At 47.2% G+C, this 19,451-nt stretch overlaps 1 protein-coding gene across 2 annotated transcripts in view; it reads right to left on the reverse strand.

The window, feature by feature from the left end:
- Window positions 1-788: 788 nt before the first annotated feature.
- LOC147627621 (sulfite exporter TauE/SafE family protein 4-like) overlaps window positions 789-19,451 on the reverse strand; it is a 29,647-nt gene continuing 10,984 nt past the window's right edge. Inside the window, exons 7-13 of one of the 2 annotated variants that reach the window (XM_086814530.1) lie at window positions 3,074-3,160; window positions 2,926-2,976; window positions 2,524-2,763; window positions 1,706-1,799; window positions 1,461-1,601; window positions 1,146-1,245; window positions 789-1,003 (exon numbers count right to left, since the gene is read on the reverse strand). In XM_086814530.1, the coding sequence (XP_086670656.1) occupies window positions 1,166-1,245; window positions 1,461-1,601; window positions 1,706-1,799; window positions 2,524-2,763; window positions 2,926-2,976; window positions 3,074-3,160 (693 nt within the window). In that variant the 3' untranslated portion in view covers window positions 789-1,003; window positions 1,146-1,165. The remainder of the gene's footprint in view (window positions 1,004-1,145; window positions 1,246-1,460; window positions 1,602-1,705; window positions 1,800-2,523; window positions 2,764-2,925; window positions 2,977-3,073; window positions 3,161-19,451) is intronic. The other variant, XM_086814531.1, reaches the window with a different exon arrangement.

Raw genomic sequence — 19,451 nt, forward strand, 5'->3', positions numbered from 1 at the left:
CATTGCTCGCACAATTGGTGGCGGCTAGGGTCTTAGCAACCATTGCTTCTATAAGATATTAAAACAACAACATTTTTACAGCATAGAATCCTCCTAGCAGGGCTAGTGATGAAATGTTTATTTCACAAACCATGCCCTCCCAAAAATCCAAAGTTCTATGGATTTGAATTTACAAATGTAAAAAAGAGCAAGATTCTCATGAGATAGAATTTCATCTCCCAGCCAAGCAAACTACAAGAAGAGAGAAGAAGAGATTTCCTGGGGTCTTGGTGGCTGTGAGGGGAGAAGGCAAGGAAAAGAGGAAAAGTGCAAAAACCCATTTTCTCTCCTTAGAAAGCCTCTTGCAAGTCGGACGGGAAGCATCCTCGTGGTGTTTCCAGTGGCGGACGGGTGAGTAACGCGTAAGAACCTGCCCTTGGACAACAGCTGGAAACGGTTGCTAATACACAAAAGAAACCTTATCCTCACAATCTCCTGGGCCTACACACATTACTTCCCGGTTTTCTTTCGCCTGTCGAAAATTATTCACATTGGTAAGCTACCAAACTCATAACATATATTGAGATCCCTGATCTCCTTAAAACTGGTAAATTATCCTCCGGCCATGTAGCCTAGTGGCGAAGGCATTCGGCACGTGTATGGGACGGGCAGGTGATTGGACAGACAGTGGCAGCCAAGATTACCCTCTGCTAACAGGTATTTTGTACACTGAAGAAAGCAAGGCTTCCATCAAATTTCTACCTTACAGCACAACAAAGAGGACTATCAAATTGCTATCCAGCCTCGACTAAAAAAAAGTTGCATAAATTGTATAAATATCCACCCCCTTTTTCAAAGAGGGAAATAAATTTACCAATTACATGATAAAACATCTCTTGCCCTGATCCTATCAGATGGAAAAGTATGAAAGATGATCTTGGTAACAGGGTGGAATGGACATTCACGGATGCTATTTGCACTGCCATATCAGCCAAGTAACGGGATAATGCTGGTGCCCTTTGCGCTGTAAAATTGAAGTCCCACATATAAAACAGGCACACATGTATGCACAGCACATGATAAAAAGAAATGTAAAACCAGAGAGTGCAGGCTAACAAAAACATTTATGACAAAACCCAGGTAAACTTGCCAGTTGAGTGATATACCGCGTGAAATGCCCAGGTTTTCAAGAGGAACAGAGGTTAAGAAAGCCCATGTATTCTTTGTTCTCCAGCTTGATGATGCTGTCCTCAATTCCATAACCACCTGCATCATACACAAATGTGCGAAAGACAGCTTAGTTATGATTCCTTGTATGTTATATACAAACACTAAGATCACGGACATGTGGCCTGGTGGTGAAGGGTTCTGCCACCCAGGGTAAGGACCTGGGTTTTGTTATCAGCCAGCATACACCCCTATAATAAGGTAGAATAACCAACCCCAAAAAAATCTAACACTAAGTTGCAAATATCACTCACCTAAGCATAATGCACTGAATAAAATAATAAAGGAAAGAAGGAAAACTATCAGTGATGCTCTTCCAAAAAAGTTTATGATCCTTCGGAGTACGTATTGCGCCCAAAAACCTGCCGCTGCATTTATTGCAAAGAGATAGAGAGCTGGAAACAGACATGGGTTAGTAACGAAATGTAGAAAATGTATTGTTCTGTAACAATTTGTACAGAAAGAGGTTTTCTCTCCTTGGAGGACTTTCGGAACATACCAAAAGGAATCGGAAATCGGTGGAGCAGGTAGTATTCAATCACTGACATTGATGATGAGAAAAGCATTACAAATATGGCCGTTGCACCTGCAACCTGAACAAGGAAAGAACTACATTGGAACTATGAATGCAATGTAGCATATATGCATGATTGAGTTTCAAGAACAAATGGATACATCACATACATGCATGACCAAGACTGAGCTGCTGGACACATTGCATATAAGCATGCATGATCAAGACCGAGCCACTGGAGACACTGCATGAACACATGCATGACCAAGAATCACAATCAAGGCATGCGATTCATCGCACACAGGTAAGATCAAGGATCAAGACCAAGCCACTGGATACATTGCATACATGCATGCATGATCAATACCAAGCCACTGAATACATTGCATACATGCATGATCAAGGATCAGACCATGCCAAAAAATGCATTACCTGCATGATCAAGACCAAGCCAAAGAGATGTATTGCATGATCAAGATCAAGCCACCAGACACATTGTACTATGCATGCATGATCGAGAATCGAGACCAAGCCAATGGCTACATGGCATACATGCATGACCAAGAATCAAGACCAAGCCAATGGATACATGGCATACATGCATGCCCAAGGCCAAAGCCAAGGGATACAATGTATACATAGACCAAGCTACCAGCCTGCATAGATAATCAAGCCCAAGCCAATGGATAAATTGCAAAATGCGTGATCACAACCAAGACGAGGATACATTGCATGAAGAGGCCAGTGAATAGATGACATACATGCATGCATGGTCAAGACACACCATAGGGGATGCAGCAAACCTGGGGAGGTACTCCCAACTCCAAAAATAATGGTCCAAGGATAAAACCGCCACCAAGTCCAAGTAGGCCTCCCACAATGCCGGCAATAAGCCCAGCTAAGGCACATAGGCAAAGCCTTGGGATTGTCCACTCAATATAAGCTGCAGAAATGAAACACTCTTTCTCCTCCTGCCCCACTTTGCGATTTCTCACATACAAGCTAATGGCTTTTTTCAGAAAAACCAATGCTGCAACGGGAACCTTTGAGCCACCAACACCACAAGGGGCATGAGTGTACGATCGGATTTCGAGCCCGTTGGGTCAAATCTCTTTTTAAAAAAAACTGTATAATCGGATTTTTATCTACTCCCATCACAACCAGAACTGCTCCCCTTAATATCAAACACAAGCACAAGAAGGTACCTGCAATATACTCCATATCCAATAAAGGCTGCTGCATGTTGTTGAATAATTCTGGTGTTGAGTTCAAAGCATGTAGTGATTATCTCAACCAATTCTTGGTAGAATAACTTTTCAGAGTATGATCAAGAAAGACACTAGCTTTGTTTACCTTGAGTATTTGCAAGATCAAGAAAGAGATCCACACAAACAGGAGCACTGCAATGCTCTTCCAATCAGTTTTTACGCACATGGGTTGCTGCAATAATGAGCGGAGCACATCTGTTGGATCATGATGACTCCTACTACATAGATCCCGTTAAAAGACCCAGCTAAGGGAAAAAATTATCCTAGAAAGTTCCACTCCCCTAGAGATTGCCGTTGAGCGCCAAGACCTAGCCTCAGCAGCACCACAGCCAAAACAAGATTCAAAACAGCAACCAAAATTTGAAAGAAAATGCTTTCCTAGCCTCAAGGTAAAGTTTGAGTGTCCAACAAGAATATGAAACTCGCATGTAGCTTAGCTTTCATAAAGCATAGAACAATAAGAAGTACAAGATATAAGGAGGGAGAAGAAGACTGACTTTCGTCATGTAATGGAAAGCTAGCCAACCTCTCTAGGTTAGGACTTGAGTTTGATTCGCGCTAGTTACGGCCGGGGATGACATTGCAAGGGCACAGGAAGAGAAAAAACCCTCAGGCGCATCAAACCTGGAGTTGAATGTGAGAATACACAACCTCTGAACCGCTAGATTTGCAGCTCAGCAAGACCTCTGGAGAGGAGCCAAACGAGCAGCTGCTGCCCCCAGGTTAACTCTGATACTTGAGTGAGAATAGCACAGTTGTGGCAGCAAAAAGAGGTTCTATCGAGCGAGCTGCGCTCCCCCCTCTCCTGTGCGTCGCTGCCGGCGACTTCCCTGCCCTAGCTCCGCCACCTGCACCCCCCCTTCGCCCTCTCTCTTGCCCTTCGCCTCCTGCGGGCCCCTCTTCTCCCCCTTTGGCGCCTGTGTACTGCCCCTGCCGACTTCACCTCCCCTCTTTTCCGCCCCTGCCCGCTGCTGCCCCCCCCCCCCCCCCCCCAATCCTGCCCATCCCCGCCCCCTTTTGCCCGGCCCTTAGCCCGCCCCTTGCCCTTCGCCACCTCCCTTTGTTTTTTCGTTCTTTTCTTTTCTTTTCTCTTTCCTTTTTCTTTTTCTTTTCTTTCTTTTTCTTTTTCTTTTCTTTTTCTTTTTCTTTTTTGTTCTTTTCTTTTTCTTTTTTCTTTTTTCTTTTTTTCTTCTTTTCTTTTTCTTTTTTTTTTCCCCTTTCTGCGCCCTCCGCCCCTTCCTTTCCTTTCTTCTCCGCCATCTCTAGCCCATCCTTGTTCCTCCAGCAGTGCCCTCAGGTTGTGGGCATTTCTTCATTTTCTCAGTAAGTTTCGGCCTCTTTTGGTCTTTGCCCCCAAGAGGACTCCATGGCAGTCGCTCTGAGGCCACCGCTACCTACCTTTCGTTTTCAGAAACGGACCTGCAGGTTCTTGCTACGACTGTCGCATCCCTGGAGGCCTCCACTCTGGTATGCAAGATTGTCAGTAGCCGCCCCGCGCGTGACCAACTCGCAGATTTTCTTCAGGCTAGCCTCCTAGGTGCGCCAGCAAAGATCGCAGATATTCATCCTTTGGGGCACAGCTACTACCAGGTTGAGTTCGACTCATTAGCGGCGTCTGATCTTGTCATGCGGCTGAGCCCCCTCGTTGCACTGCGTACGGCCCAGTCGTCCTTTGCACGGTGGCAGCACGGCTTCGACCCGGCATCTAACCCATCAGTTGGAGTTTCAGGCTTTCCCGTGACAGTCTGCTATCTAGGCCTCGGGAAGGAATACCTTCCTTTTCTCCCGGTGATTGGTGGTGCCATCGGGAGAGTGATGGAACCCCCCCCCCCAACCGCTGCCTCGGCCCTCGCACGAGCAGCGGGGATGTAACACGCGGAAGCTTTGGGGGTCTTCTTTCAGCCCTAAACACCACTAAGAACATGCTGATGCAAAAACGCAGACAGAAGGGAGAGAGAGAGAGAGAGAGAGAGAGAGAGAGAGAGAGAGAGAGAGAGAGAGAGAGAGAAATGCTAAAAATTCAGTTTATTCTTATGGTACAAAAAGATACCTAACTCTACAGCCCTAGGCTGCCTTCATACAAAAGGTGAACATCACCAAAATCTGTTAATGCTGGACCCAACTCCTAAAAAGTTGAATGAATACACTGATGAGCAAACTTGCTATTTATAGCCCTCTTGAATACTTGGCAGAGCTGGCCGACTGCTATCGGACCAGCCGACTGGGCCTGGACTTCCATAAATACTGGTCGGGCTGCGCCTCTCCATGAACTGAAGTGCCTATTGCAGCCGACCTCTTCTGGTACAGCCGACTCCACTTTCTTGCAGCCGACTGAGCCTTCCAAATCCTCCAAGCCCTGCTCCAAGTCCACACTGTACCTTGTGCTCCAAATCCTAGCTCTATTGGTCTTTTTCTAGGCTGCCCCATATGGATTAGCTCTGAGAATGTCCATGGCATTTTCATGCACATGACATCCCCCTCTGCTAAACTTGATGACGGGATTCCAACTTTTTCCTTGGATGACTGTCATCATCCCACTCTATTCCCGGAGTCCCTCTGTCATCCATCCAACTTTGGCAACCCTTTTCACTGAAAAACCCAACCTGGTCTCCAAAACCACTCTGACTCTGAATAATATCTATGCCTCCAGTCCCCAATCCATTCCTGCCTTGACTCTGAACACTGTCTTGGTCTTCATTCCTAAGAAATGAGGCTAGCACTCTCACATCACCCCTTGGAGGATAATCCTCCCTTGGGACCGTTGCCCGGAAACCTATCTGGCTCACAAGACTGCCATCCCCTCTGGCTTTGTGGAACACCACCGACAAACCTCCTGGGAGCTCTTCCCATTCCTATGTTCCTTGCCTTGGGCTTCGTATCCATGTACTTTCCTGTACCTTGGACCTGTACACCATCATATGGGACTGAATCAGTGTTTAGCTTTGCTAAGCCTGATGCTCAGATACCAATGTAACACACGGAAGCTCTAGGAGTCTTCTTTCAGCCCTAAACACCACTGAGAACATGCTGATGCAAAAACGCGGACAGAAGGGAGAGTAGGAGAGAGAGAAAGATGGCTGGAAATTCAGAATATTTCATATGGTACAAAAAGGTACTCTTCTACAGCCCTAGGCTGCCTTCATACAAAAGGTGAAACATCACCAAAATCTGTCCCTACTTGGACCCTAAGGACCCATTCCCTAATGGTTCTACCTATGAGCATATGCACCCCTTTTACAAACTCGTCCCACACATAAGCTGCCATACCTAATCTGGTGTGGGTATAAGCCCACTGAGTCCACCAAGGAATGGCCTCACCTTCCAAGTACCAACTAGCTAAGATCACTCTGTCAGTATTTGTCTTTCTAACTACAGCAAAGTAAGCTTCAAACTGATGCAACCATGAATATAGAGTTGTGGGGTCGAGTTTACCATTATACTTACTGAAATTCATTTTCTCGAGAAATGATTTGAGGGCGCCGCCGGTATCAATCTGGCGTCCAAAGCTTTGAGGTAACGCTCATGTTCCACGCGTCGCATGGCTTCGTCTTCACGTTGTGGGATCTCCAATGCACGCATCTGCAACTCAAGCAATGGGATACGGAAGGAGAGGGAGGAGGAGATGGAAAACGCGACGCTGGAGAACGGGTACGTTCTTTATGGGATACGGAAGGAGAGGGAGGAGGAGATGGAAAACGCGACGCTGGAGAATTGGTACGTTCTTTCAAAGCCTGAATCTGCGCCTTCTGCTCTTCCAACTTGGTCGTCTAGTCTGCGATTGCTCGCATCATCTGCTGGAACATCTCTGCAACACTCAAGCCTGGTGCCCTAGCTGGGCTGCCAGGTGCACTCTGGTCCCAAGGTTCTTGGTCTCTCTCGTCGTCGAAGCTCGCCATAGCAAGAAAATGCACTTCCTTTCCGGAGCGCAATCTGACCATCCACTATGTGTGTGGGAGACGTCCGAAGGCTTCCAGAGGCTGAAAACCAACCGGCCTTCGAGGGACAGGAGTCACTCCAAAAGGGGTAGTCCACCGGCGTCTGAAAACCAACCACACGAGCGAGAAAAAAATCTGGTTTCTTTGCTGAATCTTTGCACTTGAAGTAGGCTCTAATACCACTGTAACACGCGGAAGCTCTAGGGGTCTACTTTCAGCCCTAAACACCACTGAGAACATGCTGATGCAAAAACGCAGACAAAAGGGAGAGTAGAGATAGAGAGAAATGCTGGAAATTCAGTATATTCTTATGGTACAAAAAGGTACCTAACTCTACAGCCCTAGGCTGCCTTCATACAAAAGGTGAACATCACCAAAATCTGTCCTAATGCTAGACCCAACTCCTAAAGAGTTGAATGAATACAATGATGAGCAAACTTGCTATTTATAGCTCTCTTGAATACTTGGCAGAGCTGGCCGACTGCTGTCGGACCAGCCAACTGGGCCTGGACTTCCATAAATACTGGTCGGGCTGTGCCTCTCCATGAACTAAAGCGCCTGCTGCAACCGACCTCTTCTGGTACAGCTGACTCGACTTTCTTGCGGCCGACTGAGCCTTCCAAATCCTCCAAGCCCTACTCCAGGTCCACACTGTACCTTGTGCTCCAAATCCTAGCTCTATTGGTCTTTTTCTTGGCTGCACCATATGGATTAGCTCTGACAATGTCCATGGCATTTTCATGCACATGACAAGGGATTCCATCTCTCTGCATTTGTATTGCCTCGCCGGATACATGATATCTATTCCTAGTCTTCGGGGCGACCCCATTATACACCGAGTGGAGTATTCCGGCCTTCCAGGCCAATGCTTTATTTGCAGACAGATGGGTCATCTAGCCAGAGTTTGCCCTTGGCGTCAGACTAGGCGACCGCCCCCGGTGGTTCCCCCTCCTACTTCTCACTCAGATCCTCATCATGGGGCCGAGGGAGGAGCAGGCTCCCAGGCCGCGGAGCACCAAGTTCCAACCATGGATGACCCATCAGCAGGCGCGCCCGAGACTCTTCAAGTGGAGGGCAGTTCCGGTAGTTCCGCCTCACAAAGAGATTGATATGAGGTTGTCTCATGGAACATTCAGGGTGTCACAAAATTCCTTACAGCTTCTATTTTTCTATTGTTCATGTGTGGCATGTGGAGCCTGACATGACATACATGTATGGCTAGTGTAGCCTGACATGGTGTGTTTGTGTGGCATATGGAGCCTGACATGACAGTACATGTATGGCTGATGTAGCCTGACATGATAGCCTGACATGATAGTACCTGTGGCTTATGGGGCCTGACATGGTGTACATGTATGGCCATGGAGCCTGACATGATGAAAGTCTCTGGGACTAGCTATCTTGGAGATCTTGTGTATTTATGTTCTGGGAAGGTTCCGGAAGGATCATGAGCCCTGGACATTTTATCGGATACAACTGCGTAGATGGGTGTTTCTTCCAATATAATTACACTCATGTGTGTGCATGACTTTGATTTTATCTTTGGATGACTTGTCTTGTTTGCGTGGACAATGCTTGAGATTTCTGCCTGTGTTGTCCATGGAGCCGGGGACGCCTGGGCACCCTGTGGACGTGTATGTGCACACCTGTTTGGGGCTGACAGGTGGTCTACATGTGTTTTGCAGGTGGTAAGTATTCCCAAAAACTCAATTTACAACTTTATGAGTTCACATGTTAATAATTATGGGTGCAGGTTCACATTCACTTATAAGTGACCGGACAACTTATAAGTGAGTATACATTGAGCAGGACTTATTTAATACACGTGGCGGCCAAAGACCGGGCACTGGACATTATTTGGACTCCCCTCATGTAGGCGCCCCTTTCTGGACCAGAAAAGCACACGTGTGGGCTATTTTTAGCAAGGGAGCCTCCAATATTAACAAAAAGTCCAGATTGAGGGGGGGCGCATGCTATTTAGGAGTGCATGAGGGCTGATCGGCTGGTTTTCAACCTGTTGGCAAATTTCTACAGCCATCGCGACTGAAGTTCATCGGACGCATGGGAGAAGCTGGCCAACTCTTGCTGCATGTTCTCCACTGCGGGGCGGCTGATTTACAGCTTGAATAGAGGCTGGAAAGAGGTTAAAAACAGGGAGGAAGAGTTGGTCGTGGGCTTCTAGACAGTTTTCCTTCTGACCGGAGGTTTGCAGGCTTGTGCACAACTGTTTGGTCGCTTTCTTCTGTGGCTACTCAGGGCTGGTCGACTTGCTTTATGAGCCGGACAGGAGGAAGATGATGATGTTGAGTTGTCCCGGGCTGATGTGGGAGTGCTATGGGCTGTCCATAGTTGTCCTGCATGTGCTTGATGCCGGGAATGCTCACTTGTGCTGAGAATTGTCAGCAAATTCAGATTATGTGATGTATTCTTGTTTTCATATTGTTTTGGAAGAAACAGGTGTAGCCAGTGGTGAACCCTCGGCACCCGCATAAGTTGTATTGGAAGCAGACTCCTTTTTGGTAATCTAACCATAAAGGGGGGGGGTCAGCCCATCTTCTGGCCCCTAGTGTGGTGTACTGTGCAGAGTTGTAATCTTGTTTTATCTGCCATGCATATGTGTATTTTCAGATTTCATGATTGATTAGATTTTCCGTGTTCAATTGCCCCTTCCGTTTACATTGGTATCAGAGCCTGGCTTTCTACACAATATGATGCTCGATATGGCTGTAAGGAGTCATTATCCGTGAAAGAAGGTTGGGATTCTGAGGTAGCCCTCGTCTTATTGTCGCACCTCGAAAGAGGTTACCTTTGGTTTAAGCGGCAGTGAGCGTGCGGAAAGACTTCATGGCCCTCCTGTCTATGTAGGGGCACTGTTGCACCCTTGCAGTCTATTCGGTATTATACTTGGGAAACTGGTAGAGAGCGATTCCAGGGCACGGTAAATTCTTTTCTTTCTGAAAAGCTGAAAGATACATTATGGCCAGCCAGTCTGATCATTCTGTGGAGGACTCACCCGTATTCGCCGCATGCGGGGAAAAGATAGAGACAAGGATCATGTTGGGGCTTTGGCAGGTAACGATCCACCGTTATCTGCCAAGACTGAGGATCAGCAGGATATTGATGCCTTGATGAATGAGCTTGAAGAGCTCCGTGCTTTGCAAAGAGATCCTGATGTACAGAGGGTCATAGAATCAAAGTCTCATGTCAAGGCTGATGTGGTCACTTTTGATGCAATTGCCCAACAAATGGGAATCGACAAACCTCGAGAGTTGGCTGTTGCTTATCTAAAAAGCCGTGGAGAAGTTGTCTCCGATGATGAGAGCAAGTGGGTCTTCACACGGCAACCTCACAGGCTATCCCGTGAAGGGAATTCCGATGATGTTGTGAGAGGGCATGCAGGCCGCACCAGGATGTGAGAGGGCATGCAAACCGCACCAGTGATGTAAGTGGGCATGCAGCCCGAGCAAGTAAGTGTTAGAAGTCATCTCCTGTCTAGTTTTATACACCAGGGCCTTTGTTGTGGGTGTGCCCGCCCTTATGAGGTGTTTTCCCATTTTTCCCCACTCTCCGTATTTTTCCCCTATTTTTTCCCATTTTTTCTGAGGCTTGGGAGGGCTGCCAGGTGATGCCAGGAGCACCCCAGTGCTGGCCGACTCCATGTTGATCAGTCGTGGGCTACTGGGCTGCTGGCCGACTGGATTTGATCAGTCGTGGGCACCTGTTTGCTGGCCGACTGCCTTTATGCAGTCGTGGGACCTTTTATCAGTCGTGGGCTTTCTTTATGCTGGCCGACTGCCCTTCCAGGGAGGTATATATAGGTCCTCAGCCCCCATACCTCATTTGTATCATTCCTCGGGATCTTCTTGTGTATATAGAGCAGAGTTACACGCCTACATCTGTCTCTCTCTTGTGCTGTTTTTCTGCCTGCGTTTTTGCTCTCGTGTTCCCAGATTTGGTCATCATCTCCGCTGCATATTCTGACATGGTATCAGAGCCTAGGCTCTAGATAGGTCTTGGGATTTGTGTGAGCAAGAGGGGGACTGTTTTTGTGGCTGATTGGTGGACTGTTTTGGGTTGATCGGGAAGAGGAGAAGCAAGAGGAAGGGGGGCTGATTTGCTGGACAGCCACTTGCAGGTTTTATTTCTTCTTTGTTCCCACCCACCCACCCTTTTCAGAGTACATCCCCGCTATGGCAGATCTGTTTGAGATGGCCGAGAGACATGTGAAGATCCCGACACTCCCCACGTTCCCGGTGGACCGTCAGTTGGACGGGAGCAACTACGGCATATGGAAGGTGATGATGGAATCCGTTCTGGAGTCCTACGATCTCGCCGATTTCATCGTTGTTGGTGTTCCACGGCCGGAAGTAGAGGAAGGGGAGTTACCGTCAACCCGAAAGGACCGGGAGGCCCAGATGCAGATGTGGGATCGCGTCAACGCCAGGGTCCGTTCGTTTATTTTCCTCAACTGCACACCACAGGTAATCAATCATGTAAAGCACATGACGCTGGCCAGAGGTATATGGCAGTATTTGGCTTCTCTGTACAACAGGGTATCGCCCATGAAGAGGATTTCTTTGGAAGTACAGATGCGGGTTATGAGCCCTGCAAAGTTGTCGACGATGCGGGAGCATATTAACAAGCTGCAAGCTCTTCAGCAAGAAGTTCTTCAAGCTGGGAAGGAGATATCATCAGAGGACATGGCCATCACGTTGCTGTCACATTTGCCCTCTTCGTACTCAACATTTTACTCGTCGTTGATTACCAGTGGGAGGCTCAGCACCATCACGTGGGAGGAGCTTGTGCCCATGGTCCTAGACCAGGAGGAACGATTCACGAACCCTCCTCAGGGTGGAGGTTCGGAGGCCTTTACTGGCCAACGGTCGAAAGGCCGTAATTCGGGCAAAGGGAAGGCTTCATCGGAGAAGTCTTTTGAGAAGAAGTCCGACGCTGACCGCGAGAAACTGAAGGCAGAGAGGACCTGTAATGATTGTGGCGAGAAAGGCCACTACTGGAGGCAGTGTCCCAAGCGGAAGACCGAGAAGGGTGAAGACTCCTCAGCAGCAATCATGAGGACTCCGGCTTTTGTGCACCTGGAGGTGATGGACACCGATGCTTCATTTTCTTCAGGCAGGGAGGAGATTGGAGGACTCTCCGCAACGGATACTCGGGAGTGGATTCTCGATAGTGGTGCTTCCAGGCACATGACTCCTTCCCGTTCCGGTTTACAGGATCTCTGCAGGCTTTCTGGTCATATTCTTACTGGGGATACGTCCACTATCCCAGTTCACAGTGAGGGCAGGATGGAGATAGTTCCCGATGGCAGAGGGGGGAAGCATTCCTCCCAGGTGTTGTATGTTCCGGCACTTGGTTTTCATCTGTTGTCAGTGCATCAGGTTTGCAAGACTGGCGTACGGGTGGAGTTTGATGAGCATTTTGTTGCTCTCCGGGACAAAGCAACAGGCCAAGTGGTTTGGGAAGGTGGAGTGGAGAATGGAGTCTACAGGCTTTCAGCACTCTCTCTCCCAGGTCCTCAGGATTGTGATGAGTGGCAGTCTGGTTATGGCTACTCAGGTGTGGATACGCTGCAGGTGCGGGCTTTCCGGGACCAGATGGTGGATAGCTTGCCAGTTGATGGCAGCAGTTGGCAGGAACTTTCCAGTACTGAGGTTGGTAGTTCTTGTGTTCGTGAGTCAGAGGAAGCTGAACAGGTCACTTATGCTCTGATGTCTCGTCGTGTTCGGGACATAGAACTTCCAGTAGTTGAGGATGTTCTTTCCACGGGGACCTTTCGGAAAGCCAGGCAGGTGACAGGTGCTTACTTGCAGAAGGAAGTGGTTTCTCCAGGCTTTGTGGTTCCGGATTCAGAGGGGGTTGTTGACAGGTTTCATCAGGTTTCCGGGACTTGTTTGAGCACCGTAACAGGTGTTGATCCTTGTGAGCAGGTTGATGTCTCTGTGACTCAGAAGCTGTATGGTTCATTGATCTGGTTGATGGACACCGGATTGGACGGGAGCTTCCTGATGAGGCAGTTGAGCTCTTGGTTGCAGACGTCTCTTTTGGAGGCAGGATCGCGTTTCCTGTGGTTTCTGCGGCATGCGAAGGATCATGGACTCTTGTACACACGAGGGGGATTGTTGGATGGAGTCTGACTCCGCGGTTGGAGTGACTCGGTTTGGGGAGGAGATCCGGACACGAGGAGATCTACTTATGCCCCAGGAGCAGTTTTACGGAGCAGGAGGAGGTTACATTGCAGGTTTGAGCTTCCACTGGAGGAACCCATGGTCATCCAAAGGCACTTTGTTCGTGAACAGATCGTTGCTGATGACATCTTGCTGGAGTTCTGTTCGACGGAGGACAGTACGGTGGACCTCTTCACGAAGTCGCTCTCAGGATTTGCTCAGGCGGCACCCCAGCTCCCAGTGGTTGGTCACACAGCCAGGAGCTGAGAGGGGGTGTTAGAAGTCATCTCCTGTCTAGTTTTATACACCAGGGCCTTTGTTGTGGGTGTGCCCGCCCTTATGAGGTGTTTTCCCATTTTTCCCCACTCTCCGTATTTTTCCCCTATTTTTTCCCATTTTTTCTGAGGCTTGGGAGGGCTGCCAGGTGATGCCAGGAGCACCCCAGTGCTGGCCGACTCCATGTTGATCAGTTGTGGGCTACTGGGCTGCTGGCCGACTGGATTTGATCAGTCGTGGGCACCTGTTTGCTGGCCGACTGCCTTTATGCAGTCGTGGGACCTTTTATCAGTCGTGGGCTTTCTTTATGCTGGCCGACTGCCCTTCCAGGGAGGTATATATAGGTCCTCAGCCCCCATACCTCATTTGTATCATTCCTCAGGGATCTTCTTGTGTATATAGAGCAGAGTTACACGCCTACATCTGTCTCTCTCTTGTGCTGTTTTTCTGCCTGCGTTTTTGCTCTTGTGTTCCCAGATTTGGTCATCATCTCCGCTGCATATTCTGACAGTAAGTGTCTTGAGGGGACTTGCAGTCCATGCAACAGATTTGAGGGGGGATGCAGCCCGAGGAGATGATGTACATCGACATGCAGCTCGTGGGAATGATGAGGGGTTTTCAGCCCATTTGAGAGATGCAGAAGATCTTCATGCATTGTTGGTGGTATCTCCACCTTCTAGGTATGCTCCTGCTCCTAAAGTTCCATCCAGAGTGGAGGGTGTTACGCGGGAAATCAGCCCTAGATCTGGGCATCGTCGCCAACGTAGGCATGACGAGGAGGAGGATGTATTAGAGCGTCGAGATGCCCGTCATGGCAAGAAGGCCAAAGAGTTCAAATCAGGAGACAAGGACATTAAATTCGAGAGCTATAATGGAAAGTTGGATACTACCAAGGCACTTGCTTTCATAAGGCAATTTGAAATAGCCTTTTGCACTAAGGAATTTACTGAGAAATCTATGCTCAGGCATGTGGGTATGCATCTTAAAGAGACTGCAAGTGATTGGTGGATGGCAAAGCTTTTGGATAGGACAGCTGCCCGTACTTGGAGTGCTTTCAAAGAGCAATTTTATGATCAGTTCCTTCCTCCTCACTTTGAGAAGGATGTACGAAAGGAATGGGATTGGCTAACATAGGATGAAGGCGAATCCGTTTCTTCTTATGTTTCAAAGTTTTGGCGGATTCTTCTCAAGGTCACACCTTTCATGACAATCAATGAGGACGAGAAGAAAAGAAAGTTTGAGTTAGGGTTGCAATGAATCATTCAAAAGAGCCTTGCAGTGTACCCCCCCAACACTTTACAGGAGCTCATACACTCAGCAACTATTTCTGAGGAGTTGCATTGCAAGGGAGCATCAAAAAGACAAGAATTCAGCTCATACAAGGGAAAATTCAGAGCTGGAAATGAGCAGAAAAAGGGTGGACAGCCACCTAAGTTTATGTCTCATGAGTCCAAGGATGCAAAAGGGGGCTCAGAAAAGAAGCCGGGGGATAAAAAGGATGATCCCAAGCTGTCCAGACAGTATATCTTTGATTGCATGAGAGAGGGGAAGTGTTTCTCATGTGGGAGCAAAGATCACATGAAAGCTCAATGCCCCCATAATCTCAAAAAGAATAATGTGCAGGATGCCAAACCAAGTGTGAATGTTATACCCGATGTTCAGGGTAACACTGCACATGAACCAAAGAGCAGGATTTTATGCAAAGCTTGAGGCAAGTTAAAGGACCAAACAGCTTTATTTCTTTTTGATAATACCTCAACAGATAACTTCATATCCATACAGATGGCTGTTGCTCTTGGGTTAAAGCCTGAGGAATTGGGTATGGACTTTCAGCAGATGCTGTCTTTGAGGGCAAGGAAGTTAAGGTCACTCCCATCATTGGGAAGCTTCGCATACAAATTCAAGGATATTTGGATCATGAAGACTTCCTCATGGCACCACTTACAGGATGTGATGTGTTACTTGGGATGCCTTGGCATTACCGTTTGGATCCCAAGATTTTCCACAAAGAAAAGAAAGTTATGTTTACTCATAGGGGTAGGGAAGTTTGTATTGATGCGGGTACTATTGGGAGTACCATACCCGTTGTAAGCCATATATCTATTTCAAAGGCAATAAAGAAATCAGCTTGTTCTTACTTGGTCTTTGTACGTGATAATGTTGAGCATGATGCTGTAACTCCCATAGATCAAGATAAGATTGATTTCTTAAGTGAATATGCTGATTGTTTTGTCGATTCACTTCCAGGACAGTTACCTCCAGAGAGACCAGAGGATCATTGTATTGACATAATCCCTGGGAGCTCTCCTCCTAACCGACCTCCTTATAGGGTGAGTGCTGCCCAACAGGAGGAAATCATGACAAGTAAATGATCTACTTGAGAAGGGGTTGATAAGGCCAAGTTCTTCACCTTATTGTTCTCCGGTTTTACTTGTGCAGAAAAAGGATGGGACATACAGGATGTGTGTTGATTATAGGACTCTTAACAAGATGACTATCAAGAACAGGTTTCCGATTCCCCAAATCGATGATATTCTTGATAAACTTGAGGGAGCTGCTTTTTTCAGTCGCATTGATCTTAAGAGTGGTTACCATCAAATTCGAGTGTTACCTCAAGATGTGCACAAAACGGCTTTTCAAACATCATTTGGATTATATGAGTATTTGGTTGTGCCATTTGGACTTACGAATGCTCCCGCCACTTTCAATAGAATGATGGACAAAATTTTTAGACCTCACCGCAAGTTCACAGGAACTTTCTTTGATGATATTATTATTTTCTCAAAGAGTGAGGCTGAACATAAAGAACATCTTGCCATTGTTTTTGAAGAGCTAAGGAAACATAAGCTTTTCATCAATGGGAAGAAGAATGAATTCTTCTTGTCAGAAATTCACACATGGATCCCGCAAAGATTCAAGCAATCAAGGATTGGCCAGAATTTTTCACTCACATGAGTTGCACAAGAGAGAGGAAAGCATTACCTTTGTGATTATTCTATTAATTAGAATGTGCATCAAGTTAGGAGATTTATTGGTTTATGCTCGTACTATCGTCGATTCATTCAACACTTTGCTTTCTTAGCTTCACCGTTACATGATCTAACGAAGAAGAAAGTAGCATTCCGTTGATCGGAACCCGAAAAGACAGCTTTTCAGAAGTTAAAGGATGCCATCATATCAGGGCCAATTCTTATTATTCCAGATTTGCATAGGCCTTTTGTGGTCGAGTGTGATGCATGTGGAGATTGCTTGGGGGCTGTTTTGAACCAAGAGGGACATGCAGTGGCTTTTGAAAGCCGCCGCCTGCAACATGCGGAATTGAATTTGCAGGTTTATGAGAAAGAGTTGTTAGCCGTTATTCATGCCCTTCAAACATGGAAGCATTATCTCTTGGGGGCTGAATTTATGGTAAAAGCAAACCACCAGAGTTTACGGCATTTTCTTACACAGCCTAAACTCTCGAAAAAGCATCTAAGGTGGGCAAACTTCTTGTTCCTGTTTCATTTTCAGATTTTGCATACCCCGGGCAAGAAGAATTTGGTGGCGGATGCTTTGTCACGGAGGCCACAAGTGCATGCCGTAACTACCGCCTACCACCAGGACTTATCGGGGATGCCAGATATGTATGCTTTGGATACAGATTTTCAGCTTATTTGGGGTGATTTGAATTATGGTACTGCTGTCCCATCTTATTCGATTAGAGATGGATTTGTGATGATGCAGAATCGTATTTGTATAGTGTGTGAATTACGCCAAAAGGTTATGGCAGAGTGTCATGCTCGGCCATATGCTGGTCATCGTGGTATTCTGGCTACTACACAGGCTTTGGAAAGATATTTCTTTTGACCAGCTCTACGCAGGGATATTGAAGCTTATGTGCGAGAGTGCATAGTGTGTCAGAAAGTCAAGTTTGACAGACACAAGACACCTCGTTTGCTTCAGCCTTTACCCATTCCATAGGAACCATGGGAAAGCATTGCTATGGATTTCATTATGGATATTCCGAAATCGGCACTTAGAAATGATGCTATATAGACTATTATAGATCGTTTTAGAAAACAGGCACACTTTATTCCTGTGAGGAAAACAATAAGCCAGAGCACATGGCAAAGTTGTTCTTATGAAACCGGCCTCTGGAAGAAACCAAAGTGCGGTAGACTAGCAGTCACCCTTCCACTTGTAGTCCAAATAAATAACAAATTTAACTGGAGCTAGAATGCCCCAAAACTGAAATGAAATCGACACCTGTTGGCCCCAAAGCTTGGCGCCCCTTTCGGTATTTCTTTATTCAAATTCAATGAGATGTAAAACTGAGTACAACAAAGCCAGCCAAGAGAATAAACCTATATGTCCAATCTGGCAGCCCTCAAGACCTCTTAGCACAAAGGATTCACACACAGATCTGTGTCCCACAAAAGCAACACACCGTGCTTCCCTCTGATCAACCAAGACAATTCAGCCGGGCAGCCTTGAGCACACATCTGGCATATTCCATGAACATGGTTCCACAACTCAGTTCACATATACATCCACTGTCCAGTCTCTGTTTCCACCCTTCAAACTGCCATACCCCTCCTCTCACAAGGGGCCAGATAACACAACTCTGCAGCAGACATAAGCCAGTGGAAAGAAAGAAAGATGGATAAGTTCAGAGCTTACCAAATCAATGCGTGGTTCTGCACCAAAGGGATTGATCGTACCAGTCTGTACTTGCCAAAGACTGTCTGTACTTTCCTCCTTGCAACCACCTGACTGATGTACCAACTATGCTCTGATAAAGCACCGCCTACAACTGGAGTTGCACCACTTGCAAACTGTTCAAGACTGAACAGTACAGAAGCCAGCTGTACCTGTCCGTACAGGTCAGTAAAACCCTACTGTACCTGTCTGTACAGTCTTTGCGCCTGCAGCTGCTGCCCGTATGATGCACCTCCGCCTGTACCAGCTGTACGGGTCTGTACTGTACCCGACTATACCAGCTGGACAATGGTTTCCTTGTCGCCTGTACCTGTCCGTACAGGTTTGCAGCCGCCTGTACCGTACAGGTTAGCACCTACACAGCAGCCGCCTGCTGTCTGTTCCTGCCAGCGCAGCCTGAACCAACGCCGCCTGAACCTGTACCTATCCGTACACCTATACTTGCAGTCGTACAGCAGCCACGTGGACTGTACTTGCTGTTCGTAACTGCTTGCGCCGCCTGAATCTGCAAAACTGCCAGCCGTCTGCACTCTGGTCGTCAGCGCCGCCTGCAACCACAGTCGTCACCTGCTCTGTACGGCCTGCAGTCTTTAGGTCTGTACGGCCTGTCTGTACGCAGCCAAACACCAGCAGCCAGTCCACAGCTCTTCCTCGCTTGTAATTTGCACGCTTCCCCAAAAGAGAGAGAGAGAGAGAGAGAGAGAGAGAGAGAGAGAAACGTGTAACTCCAAAAGTGGGTTTTCCTCCCTTCAAAAATATCCTAAGGCCCTTACTTTAATGTTTATTAAAGTTCCTAAGGGCCACTTAGGCCTAGGGGCCACCCATGGTTAGAACATTAAAAATATTAATGTTCTTGGTCCCCCTTCACACCTGAAGATGTCCACACATAATTCTCTTTGTCCGGGCACCCCAAATACGAATCATTTAATATTTATTTTGCTCAGCAACCACCATGCCCACACTCGTGCTGTTCCATTTTCACAGGGTCATGACATACCCCCCTCTTGAAAAATGGCAAGCGTCCTCGATTGCATTCTGGTGATACAACAAAATAGCCAAAGTGAAATGTACAATATGGCAAGATCAGCGTCCCAATCTCTCTAAGCCATGCACATGTAACAACATTCACTGCAAACCAATGGCGTAGTAGCAGTCCAAGTTGTATACCACTGTGAACCATACACAACCACAACATCCAATGTGACTAGTACACATATATCATAGAAGTCCCATAAACAGATGTACTGTCAACCATCAGTACCTTCGGGTGAGACAAAAACTGCACCAAGCGACCTCTAGATGTCATCTGAGCCTGTCTGTATCAAGGGAGTGGAGGTGCTACCCCCTCTTGAGCATCAGGCAATGCTCCAGA

The sequence above is a fragment of the Cibotium barometz genome, chromosome 20 (assembly GCF_041138505.1).
Source record: "Cibotium barometz isolate CiBa-2024 chromosome 20, ASM4113850v1, whole genome shotgun sequence".
Lineage (NCBI taxonomy): Eukaryota > Viridiplantae > Streptophyta > Polypodiopsida > Cyatheales > Cibotiaceae > Cibotium > Cibotium barometz.